General features: G+C 39.5%; 1 protein-coding gene across 2 annotated transcripts in view; it reads left to right on the forward strand.

Annotated features, from left to right (window-relative positions):
* Positions 1-23,523, forward strand: part of RIC8B (RIC8 guanine nucleotide exchange factor B) — a 36,061-nt gene extending 12,538 nt beyond the window's left edge. Inside the window, exons 2-10 of one of the 2 annotated variants that reach the window (XM_075429117.1) lie at positions 156-193; positions 581-1,189; positions 3,929-4,023; positions 8,737-8,890; positions 9,228-9,323; positions 11,834-11,978; positions 12,132-12,276; positions 14,407-14,526; positions 22,391-23,523. In XM_075429117.1, the coding sequence (XP_075285232.1) occupies positions 713-1,189; positions 3,929-4,023; positions 8,737-8,890; positions 9,228-9,323; positions 11,834-11,978; positions 12,132-12,276; positions 14,407-14,526; positions 22,391-22,502 (1,344 nt within the window). In that variant the 5' untranslated portion in view covers positions 156-193; positions 581-712 and the 3' untranslated portion in view covers positions 22,503-23,523. The remainder of the gene's footprint in view (positions 1-155; positions 194-580; positions 1,190-3,928; positions 4,024-8,736; positions 8,891-9,227; positions 9,324-11,833; positions 11,979-12,131; positions 12,277-14,406; positions 14,527-22,390) is intronic. The other variant, XM_075429116.1, reaches the window with a different exon arrangement.
* The last annotated feature ends 253 nt before the right edge of the window (positions 23,524-23,776 follow it).

Here is a 23,776-nt window from a genome sequence, read left to right on the forward strand (position 1 = left end):
TTCAATGTCAGAAGTAACATTTGTAAGAATCTTACTTAAGATGGGAGAAGTCCGTAGATTAGGTTGAAGTGACAACACAAATTACAGCGGTTACCAAACATGGAGTACTTGTATGTTGAGCAGCAGTTATTTTGGTTTGGTTTCTTTTCTCGCAGCCTGCTGACTGAAAAAACCTGGACCTACAGTTTTGCAGGTACTGCAAGTTTGACTCTTCTACTCTGACGTGTTTTTAAAATGTTTCATTTCTCTCTAGCCTTGTTACTCCAGCTACTCAAGTTTTTAGTCCTGATAGTGAGAAAACTTGGTAACTGGCAGTGGTGGATAGCATCTGCCATTTTGGCTTAATTCTTTTGCCGGTGTTGATGTATTTAGATTGTATCCATGAGGCAAGCTGCTTTTGATTATCTTTGGAGGTCTTTTGCAATAGTTTATATTTTGAAGCGCTAATACAGAATACCCAGTTTCTCAAGTCAGCTGAAAAGTCAGAAGTTGCATGGAAGCTTAGCAACAGCAGTTTCCTACTGCCACCAATATTTTGATGCTAAAACTGTTCCTTTTTTGTTTGTTTGTGTTTGCGTAGAAACTCTGTGAGGGAATTCTAAACATCCTTGAAAAAGACACAAAAACTTCATGTCAAGTCGCCTGCCTGGAGGCCCTGCGGATTCTCTCCAGGGACAAGAAGGTTTTAGTGCCTGTAACCACGAAGAGGAACATGCAGATCCTTATGAGGCTAGCAAAGCTGGACACTGTAGAAGATCCTCTGGAGAGGGTGTCTGAATTTCCTGTTATAGTAGAAGCTTTAAAATGCCTCTGTAACATAATTTTTAACAGTGCTGTTGCACAGAAGCTCAGTTTGGAACTGAATCTTGCAGCTATGCTCTGCAATCTTCTGGAAAAATGCAAGGACCAAGAGTTCGTTGATGACATTAAATGCTTTGATTTGCGTCTCCTCTTCCTCTTGTCGCTTCTGCACACAGATATTAGATCGCAGTTGCGTCAGGAACTAGAAGGGGTGCAAGTTTTGACTCGGGCTCTGGAAAGTTCCCTGAGTGTAAGATGGACGGAAGAATATAAAGCAGCGGCAGATCATGACAGGCCTCCTTTATCTTTGCAAGAGACAGATTGTGCCATTGAGGCACTAAAGGCTCTTTTTAATGTAACACTTGACAGTTGGAATGTCCACAGTGAGGTAAGGCTTAGCTCAAGTGTTTTTTAAATTGGTTTTGCTTATGCTGCAACAGCCAGAACCAGCAGGTAGAGGTATACAAGAAGCAGTTGTTGTCCAAGCCCAAGAGCAAGAATTTTGATATTTAACTTTTGCTGCTGTAATTTTCATGAAATATGATTGCATTTTTCAACATAGCAGTTCAGGTAGTTTTTGAAATTTTGCATCATAATATCTTGATGTGCAAAGTAAGTCTGAGTGAATGTATCTGTCTGAATTCCGATTGAATCATGTATTGATGGTCTTGGGCTTTCAAGAGATGTTGAGTCTTTAATGCTTATGGCTTTGAATGCCAAAATAACTTTTTGGTTCTTGTTACTACTTAGGCAAAAAAATCCTAATCAATACATTTTCTGTGTGATGGGAGGGTAGCTTGGATTATATAATACAAGTTAGAGCTGTAAGTTTCCAAATAAAAAATGCAAAGAAGACTATTTCATAAGAATCTGAGATTTCCAAAAGAAAATAAATGCTGTTCACTAACAATTAGCTGGCTAGGAAAAACTTTTCAGTGTAAGTATATCAGATGGCTGCATCTCTGGAGATTGTGGACTATGGCAGTAGCGTAATAATTAGAGCTGAGAAGTCTCCCTAGATTTCTTCTGTTTTTCTGGGCTTGATGATAAGCATGTCAACTCTATATTTTTAACAAATAACTCTGAAGAAAGAGTGGCACTTTTAAAAATATTTTCTCTCCCATCCTCCCAACCACAGGCTTGAAATTAAACGTCACGTTTTAAGATGAGGTCAAGTACGAGAAACACACACTTTCATTGTTATGTCTTATAAATAAGATTTATCTTGTTTTTTTAATTACAATGTCAGATCTGTTTTTTCCTCTTGGACAAATATGCTGTTTGTGTTGCATCCCTAACAAACGATAACGTTTTTCGTTGAATAACCTAAGTCTGTGCTGCAGTGATTGAATTAAATAGGGAACCTTTTTTTTAATCTAAAACAGTATTGTTAACTTTTGACTGGGCATTGTAAATATGCACCATATAAAGCTAAGTAGAAGTTTACAGAAGTTAAAATTGGCACATAATTGTTCTTTTTAGTGCATTGAACTAAACAGTAAATAGGATATTAATGATAACATTAAGGAATATAAAACTTGAGAAATGTCTGAAGCTTAGTCTTTGCTTTAGTGTCTCAAGGATATGCTGAATAAGAGATCCTGAAATTTAAGGTTGAGTGGATGGGGGGGAAAATTAGAGATGCTAATACTTCAAATTTTAAGGAATGGAGGGCCTTTTCTCTTGTGTATATTCCTGACTTAGACATTTATTAAAAATACCTTTAACCTTTGTCAGAGAAAGTTCTTTGTATAGACAAGTGATTTCTTTGGAGGTAGGAACTTGAGTGGAGAAAAATGACCCAAAGTCAAGCGTGTAACAGCTATATGAATGTTCACTACTTCAGAGTCTGTGAAGGATCATCTTTGTGATTAAGTTTTACTGTGTGAAGGAAATAATGCCAGGTATTAAGTTGGAAAATGAAGATCAGAGGAAATTCTGTTAGTACCTTTTTTTTTTTAATTTCGATAAGATTTTAAGACATTCTGGGGTGGGAGAAGCTTATTTTGTATTTTAAGATAAAGCTTATATAATAACTTTATACTAAAAGATCCTAAAAGGAAGGAACCTTTAACTTAAAGAAGAGCTCTTTGGTAGTTGTAAACTGTCAGTAAGATGTTAGGTGGCATTTTGCTTAACAAGTATCCCTGTGGAAATATTAATGAGCTGTAAGAAGAGTAAACAGCATGTTAATTAAGTGGGCTGAAGATGCAGAATTTGAAGAGATTACAAACAGAAGACGGGATGGAAAATAAAAGGAGAGCAGAGAGGTTAGGCATGTGGGTGGAAAACTAAATGAGATCCGTCCTAAGGGGGAGAGAACCATTTGAAACACCAATATTTAATGACTGGAGATAGTTTCAAAGTGGCAAAGCCAGACAAGAGCCGCAAATGGTGCAGCTGGCCGATTTGGGTGCTGATGTTACAAAAGATGCATTGGGGTGCTTTGTGCTAGGTCAAACACACCAGAACGTATGATGGATGCCAAGAAGAGCTGATGAAAAAGGACCAGGACAATGATACACACAGCTAAATGATTGCAGTTACTGGTGTACTTTTGTGTGGCTGCTGTCTGGTGGGAGACTGGAAGGGGGGATTGCTTGGAGAGAGTGAAAGTAGGGCAAATAAGGTTGCTGAGAGTAGAGAAGTTATTAAGGAAGTGGAGAAAAGGTGTCAAGGGAAAAGAAGCAAGTGAATTAGGAAACAGACTGAGTGGGGGAATGAAACTGTTGGCAGTAAAAGGTGTAAATGAGGAGGAGGCAAATGAAATGGAGAACATATGTAATCTAGATGCATGAAGAGGAAGCTGGGTGTAAATACAAGAAGGAAGACGGTAGCAGCGTATTAGGATTAGTGGTATAGAATTGGTTGTAATGGGGTTTTTGGTAGTAGAAGCTCACTGGACTGCAAAAAAGTCCCAGTGACTTTTACAAGGCCTGGTTAAAATGCCAGCATATGACAATTAAGCATTCAGTCAACTCTAAGGTACAGTCCTTTTATTGATAGGGATGGATGTTATGATCTAATAGGTATTTTCCATCTTTAATTTTCATTATTCTAGTGACCTGAAACCCCCACTTGCAATCTTCAAAATGAAAAAATATCTTCATAATTTATATTTATATAGAATGAATCTCATCAATTTCGTTACATGGCTGCCATCCTTCGACACTGCTTATTAACCACGGGCCCTACTGAAGACAAAACTGAAGAGTTGCACAGGTTGGTAGAATTGCAGAACCAATCTATTTTAAAAGGTTATTATTTATTTTAAAAAAAATAGAAAAAAATCTACTTTGCCTAAAATCTAAAGTATGAATCTGAGAAACAATGAAAACTAATAATTTTGAGTAAACTACTATTAATGTTTTTGACAAAAGCTGTTTGCTTGAAATATTGTTTAAGCATGTCCGCTATTCCAGAGAGAAAGTGGCTGGTAAGATTGTTATTTTTGGTCAGTAATAATGAAGCTGATCTTTCTGAAAGTTCTCTGTGTGTGTGTAACTGAGGATGAAAACAGATATGGAAGTTGTAGGGGCAGTGCAAATCAAACTGGTGTGCTACTTTTGTTGTTTTGCACAGATGCTGATGGAGAAACTGCATTTTGAGTTTTTTGTATGTAACTTTTGCAGTTCAGATGGATTGGGATAGAAGTAACAAGTTGATACAGAGACATAGACCTGTTGGAGCGGGTCCAGAGGAGGGTCACAAAAATGATCAGAGGGATGGAACAGCTCTGCTATGAGGAAAGGCTGAGAGAGTTGGGGTTGTTCAGCCTGGAGAAGAGAAGGCTGTGGGGAGACCTTATAGCAGCCTGCCAGTACCTGAAGGGGCCTGCAAGAAAGCTGTAGAGGGACTTTTTACAAGGGCATGGAGTGATAGGACGGGGTAATGCCTTTAGACTGAATGAGGGTAGATTTAGATTAAAGAAAGAAATTTTTTACCACGATGGTGGTGAGGCACTGGCACAGGTTGCCCAGAGAAGCTGTGGCTGCACCCTCCTGGCGGTGTTCAAGGCCAGGCTGGATGGGGCGTTGAGCAGCCTGGTCTAGTGGGAGCTGTCCCTGCCCATGGCAGGGGGGTTGGGACAAGATGATCTTCAAGGTCACTTCCAACCCAGACCATTCTGTGATTCTATGATATTTTATCTCCAGTGGTTCTAGCCCACTTTATTAAAAGTAAAAATATCAGTTCCCTGGTAACAATCTTTTTTTTATTCCAAAGATGAGGGAATCACCATGCAGTTTTAGGTGCATTGTTTTTTTTTCTTCCTCAGTCCTACACCCAACTCTGTTATGTATTTGCAACCCATAATTCAATCTAAATTCAGAGTATTTTTAGTGAGTTGGTAGTTCTGTGTTCAGTGTTACTATTTTTTTCTGCGACATCCTTATTTTTATCCAAGTAGGTCAGCTATTTGCAGGGCCCAGCAGTACGGTAGCTTCAAACGCTATCCCACTTTATCTCTTGGCAATGAAAGTTACGGTTGCCATTTTCTTCTTCTGAGATGTCTGTATGTCTAAGTGTAGGATCTTTTGAAGATCACCTTGTGAGCCAGCAGTCTCCAGGAAGAAGGATACAGCTTTTCACACCCGGCAGTCTTGAAAGTGTTAAATGAACTTGATTAAAATCTTGGGAAGCTCTTGGAGATCAACAGTCTTAGTAGGTGAACACTAAAATCCTATATCAGAGGCCTTCTCAGTTGGTGCGGACTAGTTTGGAATAATTTGGGATACCACTGCCATAGTTGCTATGACTAAAGTTAGGGCTGAGTGTCTCCTTAAAAGGCTGTCAGTCTTTTCTCTTTGCTGCTGCTTATGATGAGAGTTTTGCGCTCTCATCCTCTTTTAAGTGAGGTGCTGGAGGGAGTAAGTTCCCCACTGCTGGGAAAATTGAACAGATTTGGATAAATTCAACAACTACAAGAAGGCAGAGATCAGCCTTTATCATTTAAGCTTGTACGTAGTCAGCAAGACTGCCCTGATATTCTGGTGAATTATTGTACAGCTGATGCTCTTCCCGTGGTAACACGTTCTAGTCAGAGTCGTGGACAGTCTAATCTCCCTGTAAAATTTAATCACGTTGTGCTATTGCAAAAGGATGTATGTTATGCAGGTCATTTTGATTTTAGCTTTTGCTAGCACTTGCAGATGAGAACTAAAAAGGGCTTTACATATAGAAGCAGGGAGCTGTGGCGAATATGTAGCATTGATGTCATTTCTGTCCTTGCTTTTTTCATTCGGAAGGAATATTTTGTGTAGAGGTGCTGCCCACATGGACCTTATGGAGCCACCAAGTCAAGGCAAGGATTCCTCAGAATTCTGAGGGGGAAGCAGAAAAGAAATGAGGAGGGTTATCACTGGCTTGTATCGCTTCAGTTGTTTCCCCTTCTCCATCAGACTCAGTATAGCACTGCATCAGTCTTTGTTGTGATGGGAAAACAAATTTCTCCCTCTGTTAGCTAACTGTAGCTAGTTTCTTTAGCTCAAGTTGACAGAAGAAAGAATGCAAGTGTAGTATGGCTGCATATCGTATTTGATCTTGCTTTATGTCATACTTAGGGTTTTTTTTTAACGTGCTAGAAGAGCACTGAACAGGTTTGAACTTTTGTGATTCAAATATTTCAGCCCGTTTGCAGAACCTGAATGATGCAGGATGCAATAAAAACTGAATAATTGAATAAGCTTTTCCACCAAGACTATTCATCCTAAGGCAGCTCTGGAATAGAAAAGGTATAGTCAGAAGTAATGCCCCTGCAAATCCTCAGAGGGATCAGGGCCCCACATCAGAGGGCCTCGCTTCAGTCCCCTGATGTATTAGGTCAAGCAAATCCTTCTTCCCTGATAGGAGCTTCAATAGTGAATGAGTAAACTTGTGTTAGCAGTCTATAGCTAACATAGCACAGCTAAAAAAACGAGGCTGTGTCATCGTTTGGGCTGTTCAGTATGCTGGACTCTGACTGTGCAGTCTTTATTGCTGGAGATGAGGTGTGAGTTGGAGAGCGCAGCTTCTCGCTCGGCTTTCCACCTGGAGCCTATCAGTAAGGCGATCACAAAATTAATGGTAAAAATGGAACAAAATATTAGCAGTCTTGGATGCAGAATAAACTTTAGGAAGCATCAGGGAGGTATATTTATATTTCTTAGAACTACTGATCACTTGCACTTCTCTAAGTTTGTAAATCTGCAGAATGTTAAGATGCTTAAATGAAGGGTTCGGGCAGCCTGTTAAAGCGTGTTTATGAATGCTTCTGCTCTGAATGTTTTAAGTTGAGCATTTGTTTTATGCAGGCATCAGGTGTTGGATACATGCCCTGAGCTGTGATGTGCTGATTGTCAGTGTGATTCTATTTCTAATAAATAAGTAGAAGTTACCTATAAAAATATCTTAACTAATTTAGTACCTGGTATTGTTGTAATCATTGTGGTTCTGTCATGTCTTTACTTAACGTTTGAATATGAACAGCTTAAAGCACGACATATTAGAATGAGTGCCATTTTTGCCCACTAACAAGGTTTTAATCAAGGCATTCAGCAGCTCTAAATAGGCCTTTGCTTCTGAATTTGCATATCAGGAGGGGGCTGGGAGCATGGGTGGGTGGATGTCATGTCCCAGTGATTAATGATCTCTAGGAAGCCGAAAAGGGGAGAGCAATATACGCAGTATTCCTACCCCCTGGAGTAGGAATGCAAACACTATTGTGCAGATCTGTGCATAGTCACTGACTTCCTGGTAGCTGGAGAATTTCATACACTCCTCTACCACAAATAAAACTGTCAGTGGAGTGACAAAGATCAGAAAGCCGGGCTTCATTTATTGAAAAGAATAGCTCAGACACAGTGATCCAGAAAATTAATTTTGTAGGTGTTTGGGAACTTGGTTGTTTAATAAGAAACTGGTAAAAAGAGAACTTTTGATGAAAGACCTCAAGCCACCAAATATATGTTGAATTTCAGTCCGTTTTGTTTCTGACTATTCCGGAGTTATTGGAGAGGAGTAACTTCCACGATATAAGAGATGTATCTTAAACAGGGATTAGAAACAAAACAAAGAGAACAAGCTTTCCAAAAAGTAGAAGTTGTCTGAGTTTCAGTTGCTAAAAGAGCAAAAGGGAGACGGCAAATGTGGAACAGCCACCCAGTCTGATCAGACCAAAACCAGAGTGTTTAATGGGAACAGGATAGATAGCAAACTCATGGGATGTGTACCATACAAGAGACCCTTGCAAAGTCCCATCTTACTCCAGTAAAGAGGAGGGAGGGACCCTGCAGTCTAATTTAAATCACTTAATGGATATTTGTGAAGCATTCTTCTTCGTGCTTTCTGGGATGCAAAGACTGACAGTTACTGAAAGGTAGTGCTTGGTAAATAAACCCAAACCTTTTTTTAATGTGTTAAAAGCCTTCTGTATTTCCTGTGCGAAGTGAAAGAGAGAATATTTCAGGGGTCTTGAGAAATCGCCACCATGCCCCAGTGTTACAGGAGGAAGAAATGTTTTCTGTGGTGTACTTCATCACATTAATGATGGTCATATGGATGGGCTGTAAAATGTTTCAAGGAGGAGAAAGCGCTGAGCACTGCAAATCAATCGGAGAGTTCCCCCTGCTGTCCTGCCAGATCAGCTGCTGTAACACACTGCTGGGAGCTGTGCCTGGTCTATGGGAGAGGATACTGTGGGGGATGGAAGTAATAATGCGCGGCTGCAGTATAGCTTTTGGAGCTTTTGTCTTTCTTTTTTCCTGGTTTGTTCCAAGAGCCAGCACTGGGGCGATAATGCGTGCCACCTTCTTTAAAACCCAGCGAGCAGAAAATAAAGCATTGTTTGAGTTGCAGGGCCTCTTTCTGGTTGCAGTTGTATAAACAGTTTATGGTAGCTGTACTCTGTTTTTAATTCTTTCTTCCAAATGAATAATGACTTTTAAAAATCTGTTTCAGCAATGCAATCAACCTCTTAAGCAATGTTCCCGTTTCTTGCTTGGATGTCCTTATTAGTCCATCATCCCAAGAGGAAACAGATATAAAATACAATGGTATGAATATGGGAGCAATTCAGATTTTACTGGATTTCATGGAGAAGAGAATAGACAAGGTATGGACTGCAAAGATTCTTCACAAAAGGGGCCTCTTTGATTTAAAGCAAAAAATGCACGTATGTAAAGCTTTCTGCAAACCTTTCAGACAGTATTTAGCACAAATATGAATGTCCTTGCTTCTAGATTGTGAAACACCTCAAAATTGAGAACAAATTCCTGTGAATATCTGAAGCATACTTGCTTATGTGTGAGGATGAACATTTGGCTCTTTGTTTATATCTGTGTGAAGTTCGTGTTTTGTCAGTCATACAGGACCTCGTTGAAGGGTTCATAGAATCTGAAAAGGAAAATTTGCTCTTAAAAATGTTTTATTTGTGTTTGGTTTTATTTTAGGGAAGCAGCTATAGAGAAGGTCTGACTCCAGTTCTCAGTTTATTAACTGAATGCTGCCGAACTCATAGGAATATCAGGAAGTTTATCAAAGCTCGGGTAAGTAAAATATTCATCAAAATATTAATATGAAGCTAATGATAGACTTTCTGAGGTTTGTACAGTGGTGCAAGAAGCTGATACTTTAAAAGTATGAATGGTTTCATATTAAATTGCCCACAAAGTTCTCTGCAGTATTTTTTTCTGTTAGGTCTCTGATGACTGTCAGCTATAGAAATAATTTTGGAGTTATGTAAATTAATAGATATTATGGCCTAAGTTCCATGACACATTTTGTCAAGTGGTTAAATAATAATATTAGGGATCTTGTAAAGCTGTGTTAATGTGGGCCACCATGGATCATGTGACACAGGGCCAAAGAACACGGTCAGGTCTGTCCCCTTACATCCAGCATATAAAAAAAAATTCAGTGCAGTTAATAAAAGTTTGCAGAGCTGTGTGGTTGCCAGTGAGGCTGCAGGTGTTTTGATGGGTTCTGCCTGAGCGTTAGCTTGACTTCAGCAGGCGGGAGTCATTGGAATTGAAACTTGTGCACCAAAGTGTGTCAGCTGTTTTGTCAGAGTAAAACTCTGTCCCTGAACAGAGGCACACTTCATCACTTGATCTCTTGAAAGAGCTGTTTGATACAGTACGGACTGTGGCTAGGCTTTTTACAGGAAAAAAATATTTCCATGCTTTGGTTAAAGATCTAAAGGATCTCTGTGGCTTGGTGGTTGGGTGTGGAGTTTTATGTTTGTTTTGCTGCTTTTCCTGAAGTGGAGAGAAATTAAAAGATGAGCAAGGGAAAGACAGCTGAAACCAGCTGAGAAATGTTCTTTTTCCGAAGCTGCAGTGATTTTCGGGTTGCATTGTAGATGCTACTCCTATATCAATGCTGTGCCTGAATTCATAAATGGATTTTATAGTGGAAAAGAGCATATATCTTCTGCCTCTTTCTTCTGTACCAGAAAAGAGTTTTTGAGGAATTTAAGAAACTCGTACTTGCTGTTTATTGGTTTTGTTTGCAGCAGTTCTTTCTTAGGATGCTCTTCTGATCTGTTAAGGGGGGGGAAAAAAAGAAAAGTTGCAGAGCCAAATGTTCAGAAGTTAGAAAATGAAGTTGTCTGCATGTTTTTACAACATCTTGGCGTCTAGATGTCAGGATATAATGGCATGCTGTCTCCTACCACAGGACCACTGCTTCATATAGTGCACAGATGGATGGATATTGCTAACTGTATGACCGGACATTTGATATTTTGAATTACCCTCATTGTTAAGTGTTGGCCTTAGGCTTTATTTATTGTGCACTATTCAAATTCTGAACTGAAGACAGAATGATTAATTTCCTCGTGGACTGTCCTATGGCACTCATCACTGTATTAGAGTGCTCTAAAAACATTAATTCATTCTTACAACGCTCTGTGAAACGGCAGTCATGGTACTGCCCCTGTTGGGGAAAGTAGGTAGGGACAAAGTAAAATGTTTCTGCTAATTGTTTGAATACTTCGTTTGAAAAAGACAGGGTCTGGTTTTTTTGAAGTAGTTGATACTGTAGCATTCATTTGATTAAGTATCAGTTCCCAGTGAGTCTGACTTGAGGAGTAATTGTGCAGTAATTTTGCACTGAGCATGACATTTTACATGAGACACCTAGAAGACAAGGGACCTGCAATTTCTTATGACAATTAGTGACATCTTTGGTTTCATTCCCTAGTAAAGCATTGAAGATCCATAATTCTTATAGGGGTCTTCAGATCATGGAATATTTCATATTAAGGCCCAGATTTGTTTGTAGATCATATCATATCCTGTGAATGTGAAGAAATTAATATAGGTTTTGAGTCTGAAGGCGTATGCACAAGGAGGCAGAAGTTAGGTTGCAAAACCAGCCATATTTCAGGCACCTCCTGCCTTTCTTGAGGGTTGAAGTTAACAATATTAATGAGTTAATGAGAAAATAGTGTGTTTGAAGAAGTGCTAGATAGTGTTTTCTCCAAAATCTTTTCAAAATTTAGCTTGAGCTTTTTAAGAGTGTTTCCTGGGAGAAGTGTACATTTTCTCTATTCATGTAGAGCCAATGTTTGAAATTTATGGTGGTAGAACTTGGCGTGTGACTAATTTTCCTGCTTTTTCATTAGAAGTATATTCATTGTTCTGTATAAATCACACATCACGTTAATATTGTAAGTTTCCTTAAGCTGGTATTTTTAATGCTTTTACGAGATATCTGAGCAAAACAGAAGAAACAAAGAACATGAGGTTACTGCTGCCTGTTTGAGGACACTCATTTGTGCTCTTAAACTCCTAATAGTTGTCTTTTTTTTTAAAGTCTACGTTTGGGACTGAGTACTCTTCTGCCCAGGATGGCAGACCAGAAGGCCTGAATATATTAAGAAGCAAGAGTCGTTACTAGTGTATGTAAGCATAGTTGGGTTGATTTTATTCCTTTTTTTGAAGGAGCAGAGCTTACAGTATTTTCTTGTTCTGTTGACTGTGTGTGTTTCTGCAAGGACTGGATCGGTATTGCCATGCATTCTACGTTGTTTCTCCTTTTTTTGTGCTGCTAGGTATTGCCTCCATTAAGAGATGTATCGAATCGTCCAGAAGTTGGCACAACAGTAAGAAACAAGCTTGTGCGCCTTATGACACACGTTGACCTGGGAGTAAAGCAAATTGCAGCAGAATTTCTTTTTGTTCTTTGTAAAGAGAGAGGTAAAAATTACTTTTTCTTCTCCCTTTTATATAAGGTCTTGCTGTAATTAGTATATTTGCCTCTTGCTGTAACTCTCGATTCTTGTAACGCTCTGCTGGTTTTTGTTTCGTAGCTGATTATAGCTGAATAATTTTCTGTGTCACTCTTTGCAGTTGACAGCTTGTTAAAATATACAGGCTATGGTAACGCAGCAGGATTGCTGGCAGCAAGGGGCCTGTTAGCAGGAGGAAGAGGAGATCATTGGTACTCGGATGATGAAGATACAGATACAGAAGAATACAAATCTGCAAAGCCAAAGTATAGTATTGTTTTCAATTCTGCATATCCTGTTGCAGTTTAGATGTTTTGACACAACTTTTTTGTTTCACCTTTTCCAGAGAGGCCACTTTTGGAATTGCATGTGCTTGTATTAACTACTGTCTCCTTTTGACTTCATGGTCTAATTATTGAGAAACCAGCCTCTTAATACTGACCATCGTATAGTCAGAAGGCTCCAAAAAGAAAAAAAACACCACTATGAGAATGATGTTAACTTCTGTAGGAGGAACTATGTAAAAATGAAATGCTTGTCAGAAAGAAATAAGGAACAAAAATGCAAAAAGTTTGTGAATAGCCTAGGAGCGGTTTCAAGGTGCAGGTTAGAGGTTCAGAGTATATGTGTGTTGTCCATTTAAATGGATACTAAAAAAGATGGAATTGTTAAATGAGAATAAAGGAAGCTATCGGAAATGATGCTGTAAAAAGAATAACAAAGCAGGCCAAAAGGGTTTTAAAGAGCAGCTTACTGGAGGCATTAAGAATAAAGAGAACCTTCTTCACAGGTCCATCAAAAGCTGGAAGCCTGCAGTGTGTATATGGTCGTTAGATGGTTGAGATGTAAGTAGGCAGAGAAAGGGGGCAAGTCCATAGCAAAAAAGCTAAAAGAATTCTTTGCATCATTGCAACTATGGAGAAGCTTGAGGGAGTTCTAAGGTGGTACCCTTTCTTTTCTGAATAACTATTTAAAATTCAAGTGTGAAAAGAGATTTATTTTTTTTAAAAAAATGAGCAGATTTTAGAGAAAATTAAACAAAGTAACAAACTTAGCAAGGATGGCTTTTGCGCCAGATTTTCCAGGAACTCACGTGAAGTTGCCAAGCTACTAACTATTGTTTGTGGGGTATATCTCCGTAACAGAGAAAATAGAGGTGTCAAATGCGGCTTAAGGTTTTAAGTGGGACTTTGTAAAAAAGGAACAAATCAGTAGGTCTAGTTTCAGTCGATCAGATTGCCTGGTATTAAAATTTTCACAAAGAATTGAGTAGGTCACGTAGATAAATATGGAAGGAGCAAAATAACTTCTGTAGAAGTCACGCATCAAGAATCCAATGTATTTGTTTGAAGGATTCAATGATCATATAGAAGCCCTGTTGATTTCTATTCATTGTAATTGATTTGGTGTTAGAGGTTTCAGTGATTTGATGCCATTTTAAGTAGGTTCTGAAATTGTTGACAGTGGGCATCTGAAGCGTGTTATTTTTCCACTTTACTCTGTTTTCCTTGAGTTACACAGGCATGATTAGGTATATGACGGGGAGGTTGTGGCTTATTGAAAGACCTATTAGAAAAGCAAAAGTAAGACAGGATTAAATGTATGAGAAGTTACAGGAATTATATTGCTTCTGTGCTAAGAAACGAACTCTAGAACAGGAGGTTTATTTTTATTTCTGCACTTCAAGATTTTTTTTTTCTTGCTCTTTTGTCTCTACTCTTCTTTCAAGAGCCTGATATCCAGTTATATATGCATATAAGTAGAAGTATAACATCCGTTCAGTTGAAAGCTGCTTCTCTGCTTTTGTTACCATTTCTGTATTGCCATTCACTGCTTTTAAGTGCAAATAAAACTAGCATTGTAAATTCTCAAAGTAAAGTAACCTTAATTTGGTTTGAGCAAAAATCATCATGGGAGGGAAACAGTAAACTAATTCAATGATTTTTCATGAGTAAGAAAAGGTAACTGGAACCTGTGTATATTTTTAAAATTAAGCCTGTACAGAATTAGTTGCAAACATACATCTGTCATTCTGTTCCCCATCTATGTCATTATTACTAATGACATTGTCATTACTGCCTTCATTATTCATCTGCTTTCAAACTGCTAGTGTATGGGTTATAACAAGTACTAGTGGACTGTGTATTTCTGAGTAGCTAACAAGAAATTCACACAGTGAATCAATAAGAAGATAATATCACAATTCACGGGAATAGGCTACAGAAAAGGTATAAATATGAAGGTTGGCTATTTATAGTAAAAACTTTAATGTGCAGTTCAGACAGTTTTAGTCTTGGTGGTTTCTTAGTGTGTTCCTCTTCCTCGTATCAAGAAGCTAGACAATTTACGCACATATTTCTACAGAAATGTAAGCTGTTTTGTTTTTCCACCTCCAGCATTAACCTTATCACCGGTCACTTAGAAGAACCAATGCCCAATCCGATGGATGAAATGACAGAGGAACAAAAAGAATATGAAGCTATGAAGCTTGTCAACATGTTTGATAAACTTTCCAGGTATTGTATTATAGCTGCTTTTGAGGGAGGCAGCTCATATCCTGGCTCTTTACTAAGGTCTAGTGCTTCAAAATAGTGCTATCATCAACTTCTTTACAGGATTAGGACCAGTTTAATTACAGAGAAAAATATTTAACACTTCAAAGAAAAGAGCAATATGTAACAGGACTTCACAGGAAACCTCTTTTGGAGAGGACTGGACAGAATCAGGAAGATGTAGTGGTGAGAGGACCTGTCTCCTAAATGGATAGGCCGATAATAATGCAAAGAATTTCTCCTTTTAAAATATGGAACACAATCCAAGCCCAAGGCAAGTGTACTCATTTTCCTCAAGTCATTGAGCAGCACCTCATGGTAACCACTTATATCTGCTGCTTATGTGAAGAACAAATACAGTGTGAAAATAGTTGTTGCCAGAAGCAATAAATTATATAATGGAGGAATTAAGAGAATTTACAATTAAGAATTATCGTGGATTTATTAGAGTAAACGTGGACTGGATTACAAATGAGCCTTTATATTTTGTTTTAAATGATTGAGGTAATGCCATAAAAGAAAATGGTACTTAATGTGACGTAAAGGTATACGTTATTGATACAGAAAGTTTATTTTTAAATAACTTTTAAAAGTTTCTACATACAAAAATGGAACAGACCTGTGCTGTTAGCTATAGTTTTTTTCCTTGTTGACTCAATATGCCTAGAATTTGCTGGTTTTTCTTCCCCCATGCTTGTAGCAATATTGCAGTGATTGCTTGTAGTTTGTTTATGCAGAAAACAAAGTTTTACGTTCTTGAGGAACACTTACTGTAATACTAATTTGCCATTGAACCAAGCTGTAGGAATTTAAATATGTAAGTGGATCATTTTTCAAGTGTAGGAAAACTCAGCAGCTAGAAATGTGTTTGTGTTTTGTGAGGGTTTGTAGACATTCACATAACAAGATCTACTGAGAGAAATCCAGCAAACCAAGAATTTTTACATCTCTATTAAAGGTGATGAATACAGCAAAATACATGGGACAATCTGGATTTTATATTGGCTGACAAAGACTGAATTATAAGCAGGAGCAAAAGCAGGGAAGGATCTCGGAACAACTGATCTGAGACTGTCAGTGGAGTAATTGGATACTTTTTCACATCATTTGCATGGAAAGCAAGTGTGTGTTACAGTCTTCTTAATAAAGAGAAGAAAATTCAATGTGCATGTGATCTTAGTTAAACTACTATGTAAAATGGAGTGATTGCTATGTAAACTAGAGAATTAAGATGCTGAGCGTTAGGGGTACCACAATACGACAGCTAAATGGTCTAATACTTTTTTTAAAAGGAAGACTGAGGCTGGGGATAGACTAAGACGGAAGGCGAGTCAGTCGCTGTCAGTGCAGCGGTGACACAAACAGTCCAAATGGCGCTGCCGTAGCGTAAGAGCCTTTTCAGTTTGGAGGGCTGGAGCCACCTGCTGCCGTGCCTGCTAGGAGCCCACAGTGACTGAGCAGCTGGTGCCCGGTGTCACCACTGACCCTCTTGGCCAGCAGCATGGCTTTCACTTTGGGCTTGCTGTCTCAGTTACATCCACCTGCAGCTTCTGCTGTCGTACTTGGGCTGCAAACTCTGCAGAGCCGGGAGCCTTGTGGTAAGGTTTTTGTTTGTTTTTCAGTATGGCGATTACTGTGGGACAGTGTTGTTGATGGGACCCCTTAAGGTGCTGTGATAACATGAATAAAATCACTCGACTGTTCTTCCCACCATCTTTGTTTCACTGAAAATTGAGGGAATGGAGGAAGTGCTGGCAGGAAGGAAAAAGAAAGTAGGACTTGGTTTTGGGAGGCTGTCGGATGTCTTTAATGGGTGTAATTGAGTGCAATTGTGAGTTTTGCAGATGTTAAATAAAATGGGAAGCTGCCAGTCTTGCATACAAGAAGAAAGAGTTAGTAACATGCTGATAGTAGTGGGAGTCCATCCATAGTTTTGGAATTGAACACTTCTGCCTCCAGCTTGAGCCTTTCAGTGCTGGGAGTTTTCAGAGACTTAAATCTACCAGCAGAATGCTCTTTACCACCCCCCCCCCACACCGGTTTGCAACCTACAGATTTAAACTGGAGGTTGCTTTGACAGGAGTCTTCACTTGATTCTGGATTTTGAATCTTGCTTTGAGGCAGGCTGCTAGTGGCAGGCTTCCTATGCCTGCTGGCCTATGCTGTTGTCGCTGTAGGAGGGGACATATACCGTGAAGTGCGCAGTTCCAGTTTGGTGTCGCGCTGTGCTTGTAAGAGGGGAGGAAGTTGGACAGGGAACCAACAGCTCCTTCTTCTGATCTCGAACAAGTTTGTGTAACCTGATCTGTGTAACTTGACCAAGAGCTTGGAGTGAACTTCTGTGATGTACAGCAAAACTGGTTTGCTCAGTACATCTGTATTGTCCCAGTAATGGAAGCTAAGCTTTGAAGAGGTAGTGTGCTTTTACTGGGGAAAGGTGGGGGGGTGGGAACCTAGAAGGGCTGACAAACTTGTTTCCCTTTCTGACCGATGAGGATAACCAGGCCAGTATGTCACTGGAGTGCTCTAGATTTGGCTTTGACTGGCTCTGTATCATTTTTGAAAAGTTACCTGGTGATGAATTGAACTCAGAAAAACAAATTTGAAAAATAGTTCTACTTCACTGAGAAGTTACAGCCTTCAGTAATGGCTGCTAACTGTTTACACTGTACTCTTTGTACAGGTTTATTTAAACAATAAGTAATAAAGTGGCATTTTCTCCCTTGTTCCATAGGATTCCAGGGCATTTTTGCTCTCCAGTGTTCTCTGTTTTCAGCATTGGCACTGAAGAATTGAAACTGCTTTGAGATGGTGTAAAACTGATCCATGCTTTTGGTCATTTCAGGTCTTACTTCCAAATTTTTTCTGTTCTGTTAGGTTGTTGGTGTGTAAGGCCTGTTCATGGGGTAACTGACCATCAACAAGGCTAAATTAAAATTAATCACCCAGTTTTGTTTTATCAAAATGTATGGAGGAAAGCTGAATATTATTTATGAACCCATTTCCCTTGCCCCAATATTTTGACATAGACTGGAGTTCTACAAAATCTTTTATGGAAATTAATATTTTTCTTAAATTTGGTTGGATGAGATTACTTTTAAAAATCTTTATGTATATAAATTATAACTGTAAATGAAAATGAAAAATCTTGATTACAGCAGTTCTTGGGAGGTGTAGATGTTACTTAGGTAGTTTGCTGGATGCCTGAACCTGACCCTGAAGTAACTCTACGGGCTTTGTCTGCAGTAAGGGTCAATACTACCTTGTTGATTCATTGAGAATTGTTTGGTGACTGTATAGCAGTGTCCTCTGTATGTGATGCACATCTTTGAGCTCTGAAAAACTCCCCAAATCTGCAAAAAGATTTAACTCAACGTTTCGTTTTTGCAAAATATCAAGTTAGTCACCTTAAATCAGTGTTGTATGATATTCTGTCTGTCTGTTTGTATCATAATTATTGGAAATACTCTGTGTTAATTAAAATGTCTGGGAAAAAATGCTAACATTTTTTCTTTTATAAATGGTAGGTAGAATTGTATATTAATTGACTAATTTAAAATGTCAGGATGCTTTTTCCAAGCCAACCTGGTATTAATAGCAAGAATCCCTTTGCTGATGAAATGGTCCCCAATTATCACAGCTTGGTTTTTGTTGTACATTGAACAGAAGTCAACAAAATGAGTATGTAAGAGAACCTGTCTAAATAAGCAACCATACTCATTAAAACCACAAAATTAATCATAGGATGAATGAAGAAGGCAATGTTACATAGATTTTTTTTTTTCCCTCCCCTTTCTAATCATAGAACAAAATAATGTTACATGAAAGGATCGGAACTATTATGCAGTACTCAATTATAAGGAGGTGAATAGGTCCCTAACATGCCGTTTTATCAAAGGAGCAGACTGGTGTTTACATGATGGCTGTTTCATTACAGACACCGTCATTAATTCCATGTGTCAATACTGCCCTATAGCACATAGAGCAGACAAGAAAGAGTTACCCTTCAAAACAAGGGAATGATTTTTGAGTCGTTATCAAGCTAAATGGCAAGCAGGAAGCTAGAACTTGTATAGATATATTTGAAGGGACTCTTGGGAGATCTGGAAGTGGAAGAAGAGAATGCATTTTACCAACTGTTTAATTATGGTGTGTTTCTAAGTACACTTGAATAGAATGCTTTGTTTGCATTAGAAAAATGAATGTTCCAAGGTGTATTTGAGTATATGGGAGGTCACGTAAGGATGTTCAAATATGTGTAAATACATGCATTGTGTAGTTGTCCGTCTCTTCGTGGATACAGAAGTGTTCCCGCTGCCACCTGCTGGGCTGGAGCCACCTCTCCTGCCTTACAGATGTACCATAAACATCCAGTTTCTGGATGGTGAACTGTCCTCTGAGCCTATATGTGCCAGTTTCTGGTGCTTCCCTAGCCACCTTGTGTCTCACCTTAAGCAGTAAGCACATCCTCAGCCAGCCCAAGCTGTTAGAGCTCAGTTGAGGTCTCTGAGCAGCCAGTGCTAAATGGGCAAACTGCTGACACTGGCAGAGCCGAGAGCGTTCGTAGAGGTGAGGATCAGCTCTGTGGGCTCTTGTGCGGCACTGAAGTTAGCTGAGTGGTGGTGCCTCTTGCAGTCCTACCCATAGTTCTGTTATTTAGCTGATAGTTGTTCCAAACCTGTGAAGCTAGCTTTGTAGGCAGCCCAGATCTTTTCACCTCTGCATTTTGCCTCTTTGAAAAACAGGAGTAAGCTTGTGTAGTGTTCAGTGCTTGCAGTCAAGTCTTCACTGGTGAAAGGATGCCATGTTTTACACCATTTTAGGACTAGATTATGGTTAGGAAAAAAAATAGGCTGATCCCTGCTTCTCCTCCTACCTCTTAATTTGGTAGCATAGAATATTTCTGCCTTCATACAGTTCAGTTGTACTGGGTAGCATTTGTCTGAGCAAGGATATGTGGAGTTACACAGAGAAAGAACAGCAAACTTGTAACAACTGTCATTCATCCTATTCAAGGACTTGCAAAGCAGGAAGCTCGGGCAGGAACAGAGAGGTAATTGATAAACATCCTTGTGGCTCGATGAAATGCGAGATCAGCCTAGCTCATGGTTGAAGCCTAGGCAGAAGGAAACGCACTGGGAATGAACCTCAAATGCCACACAGCACAGATCATCAGGGTGCGCTTTAAGGCGAGTCCAGCGAGCTGAGAAACAGGCTTTTCAGCATCACGAAAGAACATACAGATGCACTTAAGTGACTCAGGCTTCTGCATTGTGCTGTCATGCAAAACTTGGCGCATTTATCCCCAAAAGACCCCCCGCAAAAACCACAGACCAGGCCTTGTGCGTATGGATGTGTCTTGTCTGTTGCATCTGGCGTTCGATGTCTCTGCTGTGACTCGCCGGGAGAGAAAAAGTTTCTGTCGAGCTCTGGAGTGTGTGGAGCAGGGTGTAAAAGTGAAGCATGGAAGGGAAGCTGCAGAGAAAGAGCTATTTCTTTACAACTGACAAATTATGAGATAGGACATCTTCACAATATTTACCGATACCTTAAAAGTATCCTTATGTGAGGAGAGGGAGGTCCCCACATAAGGGGACTTTGGGACGTTGTTTTCCTGTGCTTCACTCTCCTCTTTCTTGAACTGTTTCTTTGTTCTTCTGTACTAGCCATTATAATTTATTTATTACCAATAGTAAATTGTAAATGACTAGTAAATGTTGTGATTCTGTGACTTCTGGCTGCAATTTTAAATGTTGCAACCTAAGAGTATGCGTTGTGGTTTTTAAAACAGAAGTCTAGGATCCTCTCAGCTTAGAGGGCAAGCAAAGGTGATTTTGTTCTTTGTGGCTATGTTTTTACTTTTAGGACTTAAAAAATGTGAGAAAGGACTTACTCTTCAGGTTATTCTTCTCAAAAAATAAGTGTAATAGATCACTACTGAGGCTTGAACTTGAGTAAGTGGCACTGAAGAATTGTTGCAAGACTGATAACAGATTTCAAAGCACACTTGTTTTGTATTATGGTGTTTAAAATTTAAAAGCCAAAAAGGCCTTAGCTGTACAGGTGTGTTTTCCTGTGGAAAAAGTCTGCAATTAGACACAACTCCAAAGCACTCCAGCTTTGCCTTTGGGGGACCTCTGCAGCAGGCAGGGAGGGTTCTGGTCCTGTTTGGATGTGAGATTGTCACTCTTCATGGTTTGAGCCCTTTTGAATCTGATTTCGAGTATTTTGATCTCTTCTCGCACACATCTCCAGCAGATACTTGAAAACTTAAGTGACACAAGAGTGCTCTCATTTGGGCAGAATCTGCATACTACAGATTGCATTGCCTGAAGGAAGAGGAAGGACTTGCTGTCAGTCCTCAAGTATGGCAAGCTCTCTCTAGTCTATTTAAAGATAGATCCTGCTCTTACATGCACATACAGGCAGAGCCCGGCCTGTGCTTCTCAGGTGTGGTTGTTATAGACCTCCTTCCCTGGCTCCCAGCGTCCCACCCGCACCTGGTCAGCCAAACCGCAGCGCTTTCTCCAGCTCCAGTGTTTTGAAATGCCGCAGGCGGTGGGATTTGTGAGCTACCACCGTAGTACCCGATTGCTACATCTGCACACACAGCTGCATTTCTCTTGCCCGTCTCTGCTCTTCCTGAGCAAGAAAGACTCTTGGAGACTTAATTTAACTGCTGCTTGACTGTACAATATCTAGCATACGCATGCCATGGTGATTCAGGTGTTGCCTTTCTTGCTGTTCCTGTGGCTGTGTTAAGGTTAGGTTGCCAGCTGTGTACACGCCATTTCTGTCCCTCTTTTCAGCCAAGGTAGTAGTGCGGACCAGCCAGAGAGCTGGTGAAATGCCTTTGCTTCCCCATTGAGTGATGGAGTTTTATTGTCTGTGGCTCAGGGGGGTGGTATATGTGTGTTAAATCGGCAGTTTTACTGGGCTGCCTTTCAAGGAAGGGGTAAATTGCCATCAAGCCTCCGCTCCTTTATTTAAGGTGACTCCTGAAAATTTAGAGGTATTCTCCAATTTTTTTCTGTCAGCAGAAAATCAAAATGTTATCTTTGCCCTTACAGCTTTTGCTATAATCCACATATAAATTAGGTGATAAAAAGTAAGGATTAAATAAATCTTTGCTAATACTTTTTGATTGGCTTAATCAATAATTAATCATCTCTTAGATGAGGCTGTAGCTTGTGGAGTTGATATAATTGGATTAGCTTCTGAGGCCTTTGGAGCTTTGAAGAGATTAAAATGGCTGTCAATCCTGTAATTAAACTGCCACAAACAAAAGCAATAGTATTAGAATCAGTCAGCTTTTTTTAAATGAATCAACAAGTACTTACACACCCCTGGTAGTGGTGTAGGAAGAGTCTGTTCTCTTAACTGAATGATTTCTTTCAGCAAGATGAATATGTATCAAATCATTGTTTTAATTGCCTGGGCATATATTGGCCAGAATGGCAGGTGAAATTTTAGGAAGCAATGGCTGTCAGAGAACTCATAGAAGAAAAGCTAGTTTGTGTGTCTCAAGCAGTGAACCTGCGCCTCGTCTTGAGCCTATTAGGCACTGACTTTTCATGGTGTCTTTAATTGGCTAAGTAGGTTTGGCCTACATGAATGAAGTCTTTATCTGTCCTGCTCTTCCCCTCCCACCTATTTTGGAAGGTTTTTTGTTCTTCCTTCTTCAAAACAGAGGGCTTTAGCAGAAATAACTTCCTTTTAAAGGCTCATTATGTACTAAAGCATATACTGTATGTCACTGTATTATACACATGTGAATTGATATGTGTGCATATGCTAATATATATTCTTTTTTTTAAATCTCTTACAGAGATGAGCTTATAAAACCAATGGGAGTGCGGCCGGATGGTACAATGGCTCCTTTGGAAGAAGCAGTCAGCCAGTACCATACCAACAAGCAAGACAGTTCAGATTCAGACTAAAGCATCACCTGCTTCACTCTCAATTCTCCTCTAATCCACACTTTTCCTTAGAGCCATGACATCTTTTATTTAGGCATTTTATCCTCACATTAGTCAACATCACGTTAACTGTTCTATTATTGGGATATTTAAATGACGGGTCCTGTGGTGTAGTGTCTGAATTTTTACTCTGTATGAAGAACATAGCAATTTATTAGTTGATGATCTTTATTAATTCAAAACTAAATGCATTTCAAAGGGATAAAAAGAGAAAGCCTACAATGTGAAATAAAATACGAACACTTTAATTTTCCAAAATCCTGTTTTCTGAACTCTGTAGGTTTTCCCATTCTTGGTATTTTATTTTTTTGTATTGTCTTGCCAGTCTCTCCCTTTATATAATTGTAATTAAAGAAGTGTGTTTGCTTACTGGCATTCGGTGCAGAGGGTGTTTAAACTTAGAAGTCTGACTGACCTCATGAAGCTGCCTTAACTGGCATTTGGCAGTGATTTCAGAGCTACCCTTTTGTAAAATGTCATTGGATTTCTTACTGCTACACACTTCTGTGGTGAAGCTGCTGCTTAAGATTTTACCAGTGTGTCAGTCACTGACGGCTGCTAAAATTACCTTTAAATTGGGAACAGGATGGTGTATGTCGTATGTCCTCCCTCCCCTGCCCCATTAAGACCACACGAATGTACTCCCCGCCCCCCATCTTTGGTTTAAGTGAAAACATCCCTATTCAAAACAGCATTCAAGGAGCTACGTTTAAATGTTGCCATGAATGGGAGTGGACTGAAGTGAAGTGCATGTGCGAGTGTTTTACTGAATTGGGGGCTACTTTTGGAGATTAATGGGTATGCCTCACTTGAAGGGAAGTCAAACTAATCAACAAAGAAATACTTCCTTTTAGGGAGGACGTAGGAAGCGATGAAATAGAGAATGGGAAAGTGGGAAGGAGAAAAAAAAATGTCACTTTCAACTCTGTAGTTTTTAAAAAACGAAGATTAAAGTTTTAGGCGTGCTGCACTGCTGCTGTTGCCTCTTTGCCTGCTTGGTTTCTTTCTCTCTGGGCATGAATTACATGAAGAATCGCAGTTGGTTGTTTTGTGTTTCGGTTTGGTTTTTTGGTCAGAAGCATGCACATGCCATTCCTTGTGAACCTTCCAAAGGCTGGTGAACGTTCTCCAGTTTGTTTCCTGCAACTTGACGCTGGTTCCCTGAGCTAAGGCAGCTGGTGCTCAAAGACCGTGTAAAGGGACAACTTGGTATGAAGTCCTGCTGTGGTTTCCCA

Source organism: Opisthocomus hoazin, chromosome 8 (assembly GCF_030867145.1).
Source record: "Opisthocomus hoazin isolate bOpiHoa1 chromosome 8, bOpiHoa1.hap1, whole genome shotgun sequence".
Lineage (NCBI taxonomy): Eukaryota > Metazoa > Chordata > Aves > Opisthocomiformes > Opisthocomidae > Opisthocomus > Opisthocomus hoazin.